We start from the raw sequence: 19,685 nt of genomic DNA, 5'->3' as shown, positions 1-19,685 counted from the left end.
GGCACAGATATACAGGTACTAGGAGAGTAGCACGGGTACAGATATACAGGTACAGATATACAGGTACTAGGAGAGTAGCACGGGTACAGATACACAGGCTCAGATACACAGGCACAGATATACAGGCACAGATACACAGGTACAGATACACAGGTACAGATACACAGGCTCAGATATACAGGTACAGATATACAGGCACAGATATACAGGTACTAGGAGAGTAGCACGGGTACAGATATACAGGTACAGAAATACAGGTACTAGGAGAGTAGCACGGGCACAGATATACAGGTACAGATATACAGGCACAGATATACAGGTATTAGGAGAGTAGCACGGGTACAGATATACAGGTACAGATATACAGGTACAGTTATACAGGCACAGATATACAAGCACAGATATACAAGCACAGATATACAGGCACAGATATACAAGTACAGATATACAGGCACAGATATACAGGCACAGATATACAGGTACAGTTATACAAGTACAGATATACAGGTACAGATATACAGGTACAGATATACAGGCACAGACATACAGGTACTAGGAGAGTAGCACGGGTACAGATATACAGGTATAGATATACAAGTACAGATATACAGGTACAGATATACAAGTACAGATATACAGGCACAGATATACAAGTACAGATATACAGGCACAGATATACAGGCACAGATATACAGGTACTAGGAGAGTAGCACGGGTACAGATATACAGGTACAGATATACTGGTACAGATATACAGGTACTAGGAGAGTAGCACGGGTACAGATATACAGGCACAGATATACAGGCACAGATATACAGGCACAGATATACAGGCACAGATACACAGGCACAGATATACAGGTACTAGGAGAGTAGCACGGGTACAGATATACAGGTACAGATATACAGGCACAGATACACAGGCACAGATACACAGGCACAGATACACAGGCACAGATATACAGGTACTAGGAGAGTAGCACGGGTACAGATACACAGGCACAGATATACAGGTACTAGGAGAGTAGCACAGGTACAGATATACAGGCACAGATACACAGGTACTAGGAGAGTAGCACAGGTACAGATATACAGGCACAGATATACAGGTACTAGGAGAGTAGCACGGGTACAGATATACAGGCACAGATATACAGGTACTAGGAGAGTAGCACGGGCACAGATATACAGGTACAGATATACAGGTACTAGGAGAGTAGCACGGGTACAGATATACAGGTACAGATATACAGGTACTAGCAGAGTAGCACGGGTACAGATATACAGGCACAGATATACAGGTACTAGGAGAGTAGCACGGGTACAGATATACAGGTACAGATATACAGGCACAGATATACAGGTACTAGGAGAGTAGCACGGGTACAGATATACAGGTACAGATATACAGGTACTATGAGAGTAGCACGGGTACAGATACACAGGCTCAGATACTCAGGCACAGATATACAGGCACAGATACACAGGTACAGATACACAGGTACAGATATACAAGTACAGATATACAGGCACAGATATACAGGCACAGATACACAGGCTCAGATACTCAGGCACAGATATACAAGCACAGATATACAAGCACAGATATACAGGCACAGATATACAAGTACAGATATACAGGCACAGATATACAGGCACAGATATACAGGTACAGTTATACAAGTACAGATATACAGGTACTAGGAGAGTAGCACGGGTACAGATATACAGGTACAGATATACAGGTACTAGGAGAGTAGCACGGGTACAGATACACAGGCTCAGATACACAGGCACAGATATACAGGTACAGATATACAGGCACAGATATACAGGTACTAGGAGAGTAGCACGGGTACAGATATACAGGTACAGATATACAGGTACTAGGAGAGTAGCACGGGCACAGATATACAGGCACAGATATACAAGCACAGATATACAAGCACAGATATACAGGCACAGATATACAAGTACAGATATACAGGTACAGTTATACAAGTACAGATATACAGGTACTAGGAGAGTAGCACGGGTACAGATATACAGGTACAGATATACAGGTACTAGGAGAGTAGCACGGGTACAGATATACAGGCACAGATATACAAGTACAGATATACAGGCACAGATATACAGGCACAGATATACAGGTTCTAGGAGAGTAGCACGGGTACAGATATACAGGTACAGATATACAGGTACTAGGAGAGTAGCACGGGTACAGATATACAGGTACAGATATACAGGCACAGATATACAGGTACAGTTATACAAGTACAGATATAGAGGTACAGATATACAGGCACAGATATACAGGCACAGATCTACAGGTACTAGGAGAGTAGAACGGGGCCTGGCGTGAGGTAAGTCGTGCTGCATTGTGTATTGAGGCTAAGCTTTGATAAATCTCTCCCCTGGGGCGAGATGCACTAACACAGTGCAAAACTTACCACCAGTCATATGCGATCATTACAGCAAAGAATGGCTTTTCCGAGAAGAGCTGTCCTTTGCGATCTCCACTGCGCTCTGGACTTCCGGGTTTATGACCCGGGAGTCCATCTGCATATGCGCAGAGTGACGCAGTGGCCGCGTGGAATGCTGGGAGGGATCCAGAATGGATGCCTCATAGCAGCGCGATGCGGTATAAGCCCATAGGCTGCTATAGGGTAATGTCAGCAGAAACTAGCGTTACCCACCGCATCGCAGCCCGGCGGCCAGGACAATAGTGCATATGCAGAATGTGGTTAAACCCCGGTAACAGGGTTTTTTCCTCATTTTCCGTTTAGTGCATATCTCCCTAGTGAGACCCTCTGTCTGACTATTACATAGAGCCAACATATGTGAATGGTCCTGTACGGCCACACTGTTTCCTTGGTGCTTAACAACATATACACAAAGGAACGTAGTGGAAATATGCAGACAGAATGGTCACAACGTCCTCTGTACAGCTGGATATACTGTGGCTGCTTATTCTCAGGGACAATTCCAGGTACAATATTTTTATCCCTGAAAACTTTCATAGAAAAGTTAATTTTCTTTTTTAAATACTGACCATCTGTGCAGCTTACATCCCATTATTGTTATTACCACTCTGTAAATATAGTGCAATTATACATACAGTAGGATAGAAATATGAGCATGCTATCATCACGTCAGGCTTTGGATGTCAGTGACTTCCCTGTTGATAACGTAACCTGTTCATTTATTGTATTGAAAGTTAAAAATAGAAATAAACAGTTAAACAAACCAAAAATGTACTTATGTAGTATGGGGGTGATTCAGCTTAGGACGGAATTGCACCATCGGTTGTGATGGTGGACGGTGTTGGGCCCTCTCTAGAAAACGGGGCCACCTCTGCCCCTTAAATGCCTCTGCCTGAGAGATACAATTATGAGTTTGTATTAGATGAAAATTTAACTAATAAAATATAGGTTCATTCCTAACGAAGCTGACACTAAGGTGATGTCTAATCTGATCTCGTTAGGGTGGAGGTATATAGGGAGGAGGTATATAGGGAAGAGGTATAGGGAGGAGGTATATAGGAGGACTTATAGGGAGGAGGTATATAGGGAGGAGGTATATAGGGAGGAGGTATAGGGAGGAGGTATATAGGGAGGAGGTATATAGGGAAGAGGTATAGGGAGGAGGTATATAGGAGGGGGTATAGGGAGGAGGTATATAGGGAGGAGGAATATAGGAGGAGGTATAGGGAGGAGGTATATAGGAGGAGGTATAGGGAGGAGGTATATAGGGAGGAGGTATATAGGAGGAGGTATATAGGAGGAGGTATAGGGAGGAGGTATATAGGAGGAGGTATATAGGAGGAGGTATAGGGAGGAGGTATATAGGAGGAGGTATAAGGAGGAGGTATATAGGAGGAGGTATAGTGAGGAGGTATATGGGAGGAGGTATATAGGAGGAGGTATAGGGAGGAGGTATATAGGAGGAGGTATACAGGACGAGGTATATAGGAGGAGGTATAGGGAGAAGGTATATAGGAGGAAGTATAGGGAGGAGGTATATAGGAGGAGGTATATAGGAGGAGGTATATAGGAGGAGGTATAGGGAAGAGGTATATGGGAGGAGGTATATAGGAGGAGGTATATAGGAGGAGGTATAGGGAGGAGGTATATAGGAGGAGGTATATAGGAGGAGGTATATAGGAGGAGGTATAGGGAGGAGGTATATAGGAGGAGATATAGGGAAGAGGTATATGGGAGGAGGTATATAGGAGGAGGTATAGGGAGGAGGTATACAGGATGAGGTATATAGGAGGAGGTATAGGGAGGAGATATATAGGAGGAGGTATATAGGATGAGGTATAGGGAGGAGGTATATAGGAGGAGGTGTAGGGAGGAGGTACATAGGAGGATGTATATAGGAGGAGGTATAGGGGGGAGGTATATAGGAGGAGGTAAATAGGAGGAGGTATAGGGAGGAGGTATAGGGAGGAGGTATATAGGAGGAGGTATAGGGATGAGGTATATAGGAGGAGGTAAATAGGAGGAGGTATAGGGATGAGGTATAGGGAGGAAGTATATAGGAGGAGGTATATAGGAGGAGGTATATCACACCTTTTGAAGGTTGCAAGTAGAGGTGCTGCCCATAACAACCATTGAGATCCTAGCTAGCATCACTGTAGGACATCCCATAAAATGACAGCTAGAAGCTGATTGGTTGCTATGATACTCTTTAGATGATTTGCTAAATCACTTCCTAGGGGAGAAATGTATCAAACCTTCCAGAGGGTGCAGACATGGAGAAGTTACCCATAGCAAGCAATCATCCACTAGCTGTCCTTTATCAAGTACATTCTATAAAATTATAGATTGTAGTTGATTGGTTGGTGTGGGCAACTTCTCCACTACTCCACATATTAGAAGATTTGATACATCTCTGCTTAGGGGCGGGATGTACTAAAGGGGAAAATGCGGTAAAACCCCTGAAAATGCAGTTTTTGGGAGTTTTACAGCATTCCCCATATGTACAAAGCACTGGAATGCATTCAGGTCCCGATGGGTAACGTTATCTTCAGGTGGCATTATCACATAGAAGCCCATGGGCTTCTTATCGGGATGGTCCCCCTTGGAAGGGATCCGATGGGTTCCCTCCCATCACTCTCCGTGCCCGGCGTCCCTCTGTCCGGAGCCATCGCAAAGGACAGCTCTTATCGCAGAGATGTCCTTTGTGATATTCTAGGTACATACCGCGGTAATGAGCCACGGTATGTACCAAAAGACATGCGGGATTTACCGCATTGCGGATGTGATGCTTAGTACATTTCGCCCTATATGGGAAGTATGTATAGGCCCCTGGCAGGAAAGGGTCACAACATGTCGCACGTCTAACATGTCGGATGGCGTTTACTTTATAGATGAGCCATTTGTAGTGGAACCTCAGGAAATTATATCTGGGACTGAAGCGGAGATCACCTGCTTGGTGGATGATAATTGTCCTGACATGAAGCCCACTGTGATGTGGATGGACGTTGAGGGACTCGAGCATCACACCGTGTTTGCCCGGCTGGAGGAGAGCAATGCAGCCTGGAAACAAGTATCCACACTGAAGTTCCTGCCTTCCCATAAAAACAATGGCCAGCGGTTGGGCTGTAAGGTCACGTTTCCAGGCACGGAACTGGAGTATAAAGGCTTCATTACAATGGATGTAAAATGTAAGTTATAATGAAATAGGACCTTATATTATTGGCTTTATATGTCTTAATGTTATTATTATTATCCTTTATTTATAGTGTGCTGACAAATTAGGCAACGCAGTATATTTAGGGGATGATACTACACACAAATTATGTACACAGATAGAAAACACAAGGTACTATAGAGATGCACTGGCCAAATGAGCTTGCAATCTAAAATGACTACACTCACAAAACCTAGGAAATTTTTATGAAAACTGCAGAGGCCGGTGCCTGATACCTCGGTGGTTAGGTAACCAGTCATTCCCGCAAGTCAGATAATCGGGCCTCCTGTTTTAAAGTACTCTGGGCGTGATTCATAACGGATCGCTATTGTGTTCGCAGCTGCGATTACGCACAAAGGGCCTGATTCAGAGCCGGACGCTCTGACCAGAGCGCTCGCTCTGAATCAGGGCCCTCCTCCATTAAAATGGAGCATCCTCCTGGACGCACGTATAGCTGTGGGTGACCACCCACAGCACATACGAGCGTCCAAAAAGATGGTCGCGATGGTCTTGACCATCGCGACCATCGGACTTGCGACGGAAACCCTGCGGCAGGGTTTCCCAGCCACAAGTCCTGGAGTTATTTTGGCTCTATCAGAGCCAAAATCACTCCCACTGGGGGCCGGCTTCAGACGGTAGGCGTTCCCATGGGAACACCTCCGTCTGGTAGGCACGCCCCCAGCATGCCCACCAAAGAGGGCGTGCTGTCACTCACCATCGACAGCACGCCCCCTTTGGAGTGAGACCCGGAGCGACAGCATGGCTGTCGCAGTCCGAGTCTTGCGCATGCGCAAGATGGAGCTCCCTCCGTCGTGCGCATGCGCAGTTTGGAACATCGACCCACTTGCGAGCGTACTGCCGCTTGCGAGTGGGTCTGAATGACCCCCAAAGTCCTGCTGCAAAAATGAGCTAATGTTCGCAACCGCTCAGCCAGCACAGAGACGCCCTCTACTACTATCTCACATCCATAATACCTCACAGTCCTGTGTATACATCTGTAACATCAGCCACAACTCAGCCAGCATAGAGACACCCACTACTGCTATCTCACATCTGTAATACCTCACAGTCCTGTGTATACATCAGTAACATCAGCTACAGCTCAGCCAGAATAGAGACACCCACTACTGCTATCTCACATCTGTAATACCTCACAGTCCTGTGTATACATCAGTAACATCAGCCACAGCTCAGCCAGCATAGAGACACCCACTACTGCTATCTCACATCTGTAATACCTTACAGTCCTGTGTATACATCTGTAACATCAGCCACAGCACAGCCAGCATAGAGACACCCACTACTGCTATCTCACATCTGTAATACCTCAGTCCTGTGTATACATCTGTAACATCAGCCACAGCACAGCCAGCATAGAGACGCCCACTACTGCTATCTCACATCTGTAATACCTCACAGTCCTGTGTATACATCTGTAACATCAGCCACAGCTCAGCCAGCATAGACGCCCACTACTGCTATCTCATATCTGTAATACCTCACAGTCCTGTGTATACATCTGTAACATCAGCCACAGCTCAGCCAGCATAGACGCCCACTACCGCTATCTCACATCAGTAATACCTCATAGTCCTGTGTATACATCTGTAACATCAGCCACAGCTCAGCCAGCATAGACGCCCACTACTGCTATCTCACATCTGTAATACTTCACAGTCCTGTGTATACATCTGTAACATCAGCCACAGCTCAGCCAGCATAGAGACACCCACTACTGCTCTCACATCTGTAATACCTCACAGTCCTGTGTATACATCTGTAACATCAGCTACAGCTCAGCCAGCATAGAGACACCCACTACTGCTATCTCACATCTATAATACCTCACAGTCCTGTGTATACATCGGTAACATCAGCCACAGCTCAGCCAGCATAGAGACACCCACTACTGCTATCTCACATCTGTAATACCTCACAGTCCTGTGTATACATCAGCCACAGCACAGCCAGCATAGACACCCACTACTGTTATCTCACATCTGTAATACCTCAGTCCTGTGTATACATCTGTAACATCAGCCACAGCACAGCCAGCATAGAGACGCCCACTACTGCTATCTCAAATCTGTAATACCTCACAGTCCTGTGTATACATCTGTAACATCAGCCACAGCTCAGCCAGCATAGACACACCCACTACTGCTATCTCACATCTGTAATACCTCACAGTCCTGTGTATACATCTGTAACATCAGCTACAGCTCAGCCAGCATAGAGACACCCACTACTGCTATCTCACATCTGTAATACCTCACAGTCCTGTGTATACATCGGTAACATCAACCACAGCTCAGCCAGCATAGAGACACCCACTACTGCTATCTCACATCTGTAATACCTCACAGTCCTGTGTATACATCAGCCACAGCACAGCCAGCAAAGAGACACCCACTACTGCTATCTCACATCTGTAATACCTCACAGTCCTGTGTATACATCTGTAACATCAGCCACAGCACAGCCAGCATAGAGATGCCCACTACTGCTATCTCACATCTGTAATACCTCACAGTCCTGTGTATACATCGGTAACATTAGCCACAGCCCAGCCAGCATAGAGACACCCACTACTGCTATCTCACATCTGTAATACCTCACAGTCCTGTGTATACATCAGCCACAGCACAGCCAGCATAGAGACACCCACTACTGCTATCTCACATCTATAATACCTCACAGTCCTGTGTATACATTTGTAACATCAGCCACAGCTCAGCCAGCATAGACGCCCTCTACTGCTATCTCACATCTGTAATACTTCACAGTCCTGTGTATACATCTGTAACATCAGCCAAAGCTCAGCCAGCATAGAGACACCCACTACTGCTATCTCACATCTGTAATACCTCACAGTCCTGTGTATACATCTGTAACTTCAGCCACAGCACAGCCAGCATAGAGAAACCCACTACTGCTTTCTCACATCTGTAATACCTCACAGTCCTGTGTATACATCAGTAACATCAGCCACAGCACAGCCAGCATAGAGACACCCACTACTGCTATCTCACATCTGTAATACCTCACAGTCCTGTGTATACATCTGTAACATCAGCCACAGCTCAGCCAGCATAGACGCCCACTACTGCTATCTCACATCTGTAATACTTCACAGTCCTGTGTATACATCTGTAACATCAGCTACAGCTCAGCCAGCATAGACGCCCTCTACTGCTATCTCACTTCTGTAATACTTCACAGTCCTGTGTATACATCTGTAACATCAGCCACAGCACAGCCAGCATAGAGACACCCACTACTGCTATCTCACATCTGTAATATCTCACAGTCCTGTGTATACATCAGTCACAGCTCAGACAGCATAGAGACACCCACTACTGCTATCTCACATCTGTAATACCTCACAGTCCTGTGAATACATCAGTAACATCAGCCACAGCTCAGCCAGCATAGAGACACCCACTACTGCTATCTCACATCTGTAATACCTCACAGTCCTGTATATACATCGGTAACATCAGCCACAGCTCAGCCAGCATAGACGCCCACTACTGCTATCTCACATCTGTAATACTTCACAGTCCTGTGTATACATCTGTAACATCAGCCACAGCTCAGCCAGCATAGAGACACCCACTACTGCTCTCACATCTGTAATACCTCACAGTCCTGTGTATACATCTGTAACATCAGCTACAGCTCAGCCAGCATAGAGACACCCACTACTGCTATCTCACATCTGTAATACCTCACAGTCCTGTGTATACATCTGCCACAGCACAGCCAGCATAGACACCCACTACTGTTATCTCACATCTGTAATACCTCAGTCCTGTGTATACATCTGTAACATCAGCCACAGCACAGCCAGCAGAGAGACGCCCATTGCTGCTATCTCAAATCTGTTATACCTCACAGTCCTGTGTATACATCTGAAACATCAGCCACAGCTCAGCAAGCATAGACGCCCACTACTGCTATCTCACATCTGTAATACCTCACAGTCCTTTGTATACATCTGTAACATCAGCTACAGCTCAGCCAGCATAGAGACACCCACTACTGCTATCTCACATCTGTAATACCTCACAGTCCTTTGTATACATCGGTAACATCAGCCACAGCTCAGCCAGCATAGAGACACCCACTACTGCTATCTCACATCTGTAATACCTCACAGTCCTGTGCATAGATCAGCCACAGCACAGCCAGCAAAGAGACACCCACTACTGCTATCTCACATCTGTAATACCTCACAGTCCTGTGTATACATCTGTAACATCAGCCACAGCACAGCCAGCATAGAGATGCCCACTACTGCTATCTCACATCTGTTATACCTCACAGTCCTGTGTATATATCGGTAACATCAGCCACAGCTCATCCAGCATAGAGACACCCACTACTGATATCTCACATCTGTAATACCTCACAGTCCTGTGTATACATCAGCCACAGCACAGCCAGCATAGAGACACCCACTACGGTTATCTCACATCTGTAATACCTCAGTCCCGTGTATACATCTGTAACATCAGCCACAGCACAGCCAGCATAGAGACGCCCACTACTGCTATCTCAAATCTGAAATACCTCACAGTCCTGTGTATACATCTGTAACATCAGCCACAGCTCAGCCAGCATAGACGCCCACTACTGCTATCTCACATCTGTAATACCTCACAGTCCTGTGTATACATCTGTAACATCAGCCACAGCTCAGCCAGCATAGAGACGCCCACTACTGCTTTCTCACATCTGTAATACCTCACAGTCCTGTGTATACATCTGTAACTTCAGCCACAGCACAGCCAGCATAGAGAAACCCACTACTGCTTTCTCACATCTGTGATACCTCACAGTCCTGGGCATACATCTGTAACATCAGCCACAGCTCAGCCAGCATAGATATACCCACTACTGCTATCTCACATCTGTAATACCTCACAGTCCTGTGTATACATCTGTAACATCAGCCACAGCTCAGCCAGCATAGAGGCCCACTACTGCTATCTCACATCTGTAATACTTCACAGTCCTGTGTATACATCTGTAACATCAGCTACAGCTCAGCCAGCATAGACGCCCTCTACTGCTATCTCACATCTGTAATACTTCACAGTCCTGTGTATACATCTGTAACATCAGCCACAGCTCAGCCAGCATAGAGACACCCACTACTGCTATCTCACATCTATAATACCTCACAGTCCTGTGTATACATCTGTAACATCAGCCACAGCACAGCCAGCATAGTGACACCCACTACTGCTATCTCACATCTGTAATATCTCACAGTCCTGTGTATACATCAGTCACAGCTCAGACAGCATAGAGACACCCACTACTGCTATCTCACATCTGTAATACCTCACAGTCCTGTGAATACATCAGTCACAGCTCAGACAGCATAGAGACACCCACTACTGCTATCTCACATCTGTAATACCTCACAGTCCTGTGTATACATCTGTAACATCAGCCACAGCACAGCCAGCATAGAGACACCCACTACTGCTATCTCACATCTATAATACCTCACAGTCCTGTGTATACATCTTTTACATCAGCCACAGCACAGCCAGCATAGAGACACCCACTACTGCTATCTCACATCTGTATAGTACCTCAGTCATGTGTATACATCTGTAACATCAGCCACAGCACAGCCAGCATAGAGATGCCCACTACTGCTATCTCACATCTGTAATACCTCACAGTCCTGTGTATACATCTGTAACATTAGCCACAGCTCAGCCAGCATAGACACCCACTACTGCTATCTTACATCTGTAATACCTCACAGTCCTGTGTATACATCTGTAACATTAGCCACAGCTCAGCCAGCATAGACGCCCACTACTGCTATCTAAAATCTGTAGTTCCTCACAGTCTTGTGTATACATCTGTAACATCAGCCACAGCACAGCCAGCATAGAGACACCCACTACTGCTATCTCACATCTGTAATACCTCACAGTGCTGTGTATACATCTGTAACATCAGCCACAGCTCAGCCAGCATAGAGACACCCACTACTGCTATCTCACATCTGTAATACCTCTCAGTCCTGTGTATACAGATGTAACATCAGCCACAGCTCAGCCAGCATAGAGACACCCACTACTACTATCTCACATCTGTAATACCTCACAGTCCTGTGTATACATCTGTAACATCAGCCACAGCTCAGCCAGCATAGAGACACCCACTACAGCTATCTCACATCTGTAATACCTCACAGTCCTGTGTATACATCTGTAACATCAGCCACAGCAAAGCCAGCATAGAGACACCCACTACTATCTCACATCTGTAATACCTCACAGTCCTGTGTATACATCTGTAACATCAGCCACAGCTCAGCCAGCATAGAGACACCCACTACTGCTTTCTCACATCTGTAATACCTCACAGCCCTGTGTATACATCTGTAACATCAGCCACAGCAAAGCCAGCTTAGAGACACCTGCTACTATCTCACATCTGTAATACCTCACTGTCCTGTGTATACATCTGTAACATCAGCGACACCTCAGCCAGCATAGAGACACCCACTACTACTATCTCACATCTGTAATAGCAAACAGTCCTGTGTATACATCTGTAACATCAGCCACAGCTCAGCCAGCATGGACGCCCACTACTGCTATCTCACATCTGTAATACCTCACAGTCCTGTGTATACATCTGTAACATCAGCGACAGCACAGCCAGCATAGAGATGCCTACTACTACTATCTCACATCTGTAATACCTCACAGTCCTGTGTATACATCTGTAACATCAGCCACAGCTCAGCCAGCATAGACGCCCACTACTGCTATCTCACATCTGTAATACCTCACAGTCCTGTGTATACATCTGTAACATCAGCGACACCTTAACCAGCATAGAGACACCCAATACTGCTATCTCACATCTGTAATACCTCACAGTCCTGTGTATACATCTGTAATATCAGCCACAGCACAGCCAGCATAGAGACGCCCACTACTGCTATCTCACATCTGTAATACCTGACAGTCCTGTGTATACATCAGTAACATCAGCCAGCATAGAGACACCCACTACTGCTATCTCACATCTGTAATACCTCACAGTGCTGTGTATACATCTGTAACATCAGCCAGCATAGATACACCCACTACTGCTATCTCACATCTGTAATACCTCACAGTCCTGTGCATACATCTGTAACATCAGCCACAGCTCAGCCAGCATAGACACCCACTACCGCTATCTCACATCAGTAATACCTCACAGTCCTGTGTATACATCTGTAACATCAGCCACAGCACAGCCAGCATAGAGACACCCACTACTGCTATCTCACATCTGTAATACCTCACAGTCCTGTGTATACATCTGTAACATCAGCCACAGCACAGCCAGCATAGAGACACCCACTACTGCTATCTCACATCTGTAATACCTCACAGTCCTGTGTACACATCTGTAACATCAGCCACAGCTCAGCCAGCATAGAGACATCCACTACTGCTATCTCACATCTGTAATACCTCACACTCCTGTGTATACATCAGCCAGCATAGAGACCCCCACTACTACTATCTCACATCTGTAATACCTCACAGTCCTTTGTATACATCTGTAACATCAGCCACAGCTCAGCCAGCATAGACACCCACTACTGCTATCTCACATCTGTAATACCTCACAGTCCTGTGTATACATCTGTAACATCAGCCACAGCACAGCCAGCATAGAGACACCCACTACTGCTATCTCACATCTGTAATACCTCACAGTCCTGTGTATACATCTGTAACATCAGCCACAGCACAGCCAGCATAGAGACACCCACTACTGCTATCTCACATCTGTAATACCTCACAGTCCTGTGCATACATCTGTAACATCAGCCACAGCACAGCCAGCATAGAGACACCCACTACTGCTATCTCACATCTGTAATACCTCACAGTCCTGTGTATACATCTGTAACATCAGCCACAGCACAGCCAGCATAGAGACACCCACTACTGCTATCTCACATCTGTAATACCTCACAGTCCTGTGTATACATCTGTAACATCAGCCACAGCACAGCCAGCATAGAGACACCCACTACTGCTATCTCACATCTGTAATACCTCACAGTCCTGTGTATACATCTGTAACATCAGCCACAGCACAGCCAGCATAGAGACACCCACTACTGCTATCTCACATCTGTAATACCTCACAGTCCTGTGTATACATCTGTAACATCAGCCACAGCACAGCCAGCATAGAGACACCCACTACTGCTATCTCACATCTGTAATACCTCACAGTCCTGTGTATACATCTGTAACATCAGCCACAGCACAGCCAGCATAGAGACACCCACTACTGCTATCTCACATCTGTAATACCTCACAGTCCTGTGTATACATCTGTAACATCAGCCACAGCACAGCCAGCATAGAGACACCCACTACTGCTATCTCACATCTGTAATACCACAGTCCTGTGTATACATCTGTAACATCAGCCACAGCACAGCCAGCATAGAGACACCCACTACTGCTATCTCACATCTGTAATACCTCACAGTCCTGTGTATACATTTGTAACATCAGCCACAGCACAGCCAGCATAGAGACACCAACTACTACTATTTCACATCCATGAGACCTCGCAGTGATTCAGTAACATCAAGTAACATTGGCCCGTAATGCAGAATTACAGCAGGTCTGACCTTACTCAAAAATTGCTAACCTTGTCACATGCAATGAGTACTCAGGCTGCGTATGCCTTCACAAAGACTGTTAAGCATTTGTAAGTTTCCAATTAGCTTAATTAGTCAGTAATTACTCACTTTCTGAAGTGCTGTCTGGACCTGGTCAGCAACATGTGCGTAAGTGTGTGTGTATGAGTGTGTGTAAATATGCATGAATGTGTGTGTGTGTATGTGTTATTGTCTGTGTGACCCTCCCTCCAATGTGCGAGATCCCCCCCGATGCAGCAACAGGAAGAACTACATCTCCCAGCAGCCACCTCCCATCTCAGCAGCCTCCTGGCCTCCCAGTACCCCCTTGACTCCCGGCAGCCCCTTCCCCAGTGGAAAAATGTTGGGGAGATGACTGGAAGCTGTGGAGACCACCAGGGTGTAATTATTTATTTTTCTTTTTTTTTCATTGCACTGCAGGGTTTTCAGTTCCGAAAATCCAGCATCCATTTTTATTTAATTGAATACAGTGGGTATCGGGAGCGTGGATACCTGCAGTACTCCAAAACTGGGTGCAGGGTCTGTGTGATTTTTTGCGGTGAAAACCTTGCTTCCAATTGAATATGCCCCAATGGGTGACACTGCCATATTTTAGAAGTAGCCCATTTCAAACAGTTGGGTTGTGCCCAAATTTTACACAGTAAAGTCCCAAAAACATTTTCTCATTGCTCTACATCAATTTCAAAAGTGAATGTGACCAATTCTGTCTCTTCTAGATGCCCCCCGCATTGTGGATATAAACTCATCAACGGAAACTACAGAGGGTACTCAGGTGGTGTTCATATGTGTGATAGACAGTAACCCCGTCTCACGGGTCACGTGGTACAAGGATGAATTACTATTAAAAGAAGACTTCACTGGGAACCTGACCCTAGAGCTGGAGTATGTCACCTACAACCACGACGGGATATATGTCTGTGCGGCAGAGAATGAGTACGGCAGGACCAATAAATCCATGGGGCTGGCAGTCATGTGTAAGGAATAATTCTATTAATAATATCACGGATATTGTACTCCTACTGTAAAATATAAGGCTTATAAGTCATGGTGGATTTATGTTACTGTGTTAGTGTGCCAGGCGTTGGACTTTGAGTTGACTTTTAACACAGTAAAACAGTATCAAGACAGAATGTCGACAGTCAAAATGGAGAAATGGCATTTTATTGCTAAATTTAGTGATAGGGTTAGGCTACAACAGTGAAAAATGCTATTTTGACTGTGGACATTCACTATGTTGACATAATGAAAATGTCATACAATAGTTAATTTTAATCCTGCACCAGTGATATTATGTCATCACAGTCAGTGGGTTACGTAATTATAAATTATTCAGTTTAAAATCAGTCAGCATAATATGTTTAATAATTCCTTTAGCTGAGGTGCCACCAATTACTCCATAATATATTATTACAGACCACAAGAAGAAAAGGAGAGTGTTTAGTTTGGTGCGCTCATTATTATTCACATAACCCTCATTTTATATACATCAGGAAAGCTGTTAAAATTATAATATTCTTTATCGATTTTTTGTTAAAAACTCCTCTTACAATAGTAACAGTTGCCGCTTATTTCTGTAGGATATAAACAGAGGGTTAGTGATCAGTGAGTTCAATTGCTCCAACTGATCTTATTCTCTCTGCAAAGTAATAAATTATCCTTTTACCTCTGCGATCCTGTAATTGTATTTATTTACACATTATATTATTCCTACATAGGGAACTATAAGCTGCAGTTTGTGCAGGTAATCTTTAATCAAGCCATCCAGGTATTAGTTATGTTTACATAGCGGTATGACTGAGAAACGCCAACGCGCGTTTCGCCTGGGCTGCTTTGTCAAGTTTTGAAACTGCCTTCGTGTTTACTATAAATACAATTACGGGATCACAGAGGTAAAAGGATAATTTATTCATTTGCAGAGGGAATAAGATCAGTTGGAGCAATTGAACTCACTGATCACTAACCCTCTGTTTATATCCTACAGAAATAAGCGGCAACTGTTACTATTGTAACAAGAGTTATATTGACTATAACAAGACCGATACAAATTACTAAGAAAGTAACAATCTGTGATATAATCATAACTACAGGGAAACGTATTCAGTGCAGGATTAATTGGTATTATTACGAGTGGTACATGGATAATAAGCCTGAAATTGACAGGCAATTCACACTGCAATATTAAAAACCAAACAATATTAGAAGCCAATTCCTATGAGTGATATATATATATATATATATATATATATATATATAAATAACCAGCATAAAGATACAGTTTTAAAACACTGATTGCATTTTCTTTCTTTACACATTATCTTTTTCTGTGATTGTGTCAATTTATGTACATTTTAATATTTCGCCATATATGTGGTATTCTGGAAAATATATTTTTTAACAAAAAATCAATAAAGAATATTATAATTTTAACAGCTTTCCTGATGTATATAAAATGCGGGTTATGTGAATAATAATTAGCGCACCATACTAAACACTCTCCTTTTCTTCTTGTGGTCTGTAATAATGAAAATGTTGACATTGCTCCATGTTGACACTCTGAATTAATTCAGAACATGTTAACATTGTGGCTGTGCCTCCCAGGCTGGATGACTGTGGCCCCCAGATATGCCCCTAAGACCCTCCCACTATTGCGCCTTCTGGTCATCACAATACAGAGGTGTGTTTTACCTTCATGCACACTTACACGTTTCACACTATAAGACTCCTGTATCCACTCCTATACATTTATATTACTGGAATTACATCATTAGTAGTAACTGATACATATTTTTATGTCGCTGGTGTCATCTGTATAGTGTATACAGTTATAGGGTAACACTCTGCACTAAATGAGTTGGGTATTAGAAGTTCTGTGACTATATAAAAACACTTGTTACAGAATTCCTAGGTGACTTCTAACATCCTTATGCAGAGGGTGGTGCATTATACCTTATAATACTTTACCTACTGAACACTGAAGAGACAATATCATATCTCACAGACCTCAGAATTCACTATTTATACAGATATTATGTACAGGAGTTTATACATATAACAACAACTGGCCTATTATCAGGGGTGTCGGGAGATGGGTAGGTGCCTGGATTTGCCAGGGGGCCCAGCTGTTGCTTGGGACAGCAATGCAGAAGGAGGGATTTGCACAACCCCCATGTTTGGTCACGCCCCCTCTAGCACCTGTGCCCACCATATCAGACTTACCTACTCTCCCAAAATGGTCTTGAGCCTCCCAAAAATTGGTTGTCGCTCCCAGCCCCCTGGAAGAGTAGGCAAGTCTCCCAGCTGGCGCCACCCACCTGCAACCCCCACCGGCATCTGCTTTCACCTTGCAATAGGTGGCTGGTACAGGGGGAACTTATGATGGAATTCACGCTGAATCGTGTCATCGTGGCCCCGTCCTTGGCTACACAGTGCCGGTAATCTCGACATTGTGTGGCGGGGCCCTTACTTTGCCGAGCTGGCTTCCAGATTGTAACAGGTAGAAGACGCCACACAATTAACAGGTAGAAGACGCCACACAAATAACAGGTAGAAGACGCCACACGAATAACAGGTAGAAGACGCCACACAAATAACAGGTAGAAGACGCCACACAAATGACAGGTAGAAGACGCCACACAAATGACAGGTAGAAGACGCCACACAAATGACAGGTAGAAGACGCCACACAAATAACAGGTAGAAGACGCCACACAAATAACAGGTAGAAGACTCCACACAAATAACAGGTAGAAGACTCCACACAAATAACAGGTAGAAGACGCCACACAAATAACAGGTAGAAGACACCACACAAATAACAGGTAGAAGACGCCACACTAATAACAGGTAGAAGACGCCACACAAATAACAGGTAGAAGACACCACACAAATGACAGGTAGAAGACGCCACACAAATGACAGGTAGAAGACGCCACACAATTAACAGGTAGAAGACGCCACACAAATAACAGGTAGAAGACGCCATACAAATAACAGGTAGAAGACTAAACACAAATAACAGGTAGAAGATGCCACACAAATAACAGGTAGAAGACTCCACACAAATGACAGGTAGAAGACTCCACACAAATGACAGGTAGAAGACGCCACAGAAATAACAGGTAGAAGATGCCACACAAATAACAGGTAGAAGACGCCACACAAATAACAAGTAGAAGACGCCACACAAATAACAAGTAGAAGACGCCATACAAATAACAGGTAGAAGACTAAACACAAATAACAGGTAGAAGATGCCACACAAATAACAGGTAGAAGACTCCACACAAATGACAGGTAGAAGACTCCACACAAATGACAGGTAGAAGACGCCACAGAAATAACAGGTAGAAGATGCCACACAAATAACAGGTAGAAGACGCCACACAAATAACAAGTAGAAGACGCCACACAGTGCCGGCAATCTCGACATTGTGTGGCGGGGCCATGATAACGTGGTCACGCCGCCCTTACTTTGCCGAGCTGGCTTCCAGATTGTAGGCGAGTCTGCACCGTATGTCTCGGTTGCCCTGCCTGTTATAGGCCAAGTACTACTGATTTTAGCTCACACTCACACAATAACAGGTAGAAGACGCCACACGAATAACAGGTAGAAGACGCCACACGAATAACAGGTAGAAGACGCCACACGAATAACAGGTAGAAGACGCCACACAAATAACAGGTAGAAGACGCCACACGAATAACAGGTAGAAGACGCCACACAAATAACAGGTAGAAGACTCCACACAAATAACAGGTAGAAGACGCCACACAAATAACAGGTAGAAGACGCCACACAATTAACAGGTAGAAGACGCCACACAAATAACAGGTAGAAGACGCCACACAAATAACAGGTAGAAGACGCCACACAAATGACAGGTAGAAGACGCCACACAAATGACAGGTAGAAGACGCCACACAAATAACAAGTAGAAGACTCCACACAAATAACAAGTAGAAGACTCCACACAAATGACAGGTAGAAGACGCCACACAATTGACAGGTAGAAGACGCCACACAAATAAAAGGTAGAAGATGCCACACAAATAACAGGTAGAAGACTCCACACAAATGACAGGTAGAAGACGCCACACAAATAACAGGTAGAAGACTCCACACAAACAACAGGTAGAAGACGCCACACAAATGACAGGTAGAAAGCTCTCGCCGGTGACATCATTTCGCCAGCCGAGAACTTTTCCCCGTATTCAATCCCACAGACTTTTCGCTGGAACGATAAGTCTGCACCTTGTAACCAGCGGG

The 19,685-nt window shown here is 44.6% G+C and overlaps 1 protein-coding gene across 2 annotated transcripts in view; it reads left to right on the top strand.

Annotated features, from left to right (window-relative positions):
• The window catches only part of MAG (myelin associated glycoprotein), a 241,989-nt gene that overhangs the window by 109,775 nt on the left and 112,529 nt on the right, over window positions 1–19,685 (top strand). For both annotated transcript variants that reach the window (XM_088447082.1, XM_088447081.1), the window contains exons 5-6: window positions 5,378–5,674; window positions 15,136–15,393. In XM_088447082.1, the coding sequence (XP_088303208.1) occupies window positions 5,378–5,674; window positions 15,136–15,393 (555 nt within the window). The remainder of the gene's footprint in view (window positions 1–5,377; window positions 5,675–15,135; window positions 15,394–19,685) is intronic.

The sequence above is a fragment of the Taudactylus pleione genome, unplaced genomic scaffold (assembly GCF_031769625.1).
Source record: "Taudactylus pleione unplaced genomic scaffold, aTauple2 ptg000417l, whole genome shotgun sequence".
NCBI classification, from domain to species: Eukaryota; Metazoa; Chordata; class Amphibia; order Anura; family Myobatrachidae; genus Taudactylus; species Taudactylus pleione.
Note: the sequence above shows the minus strand (reverse complement) of the source record. Positions and strands in the feature narration are given on the sequence as shown.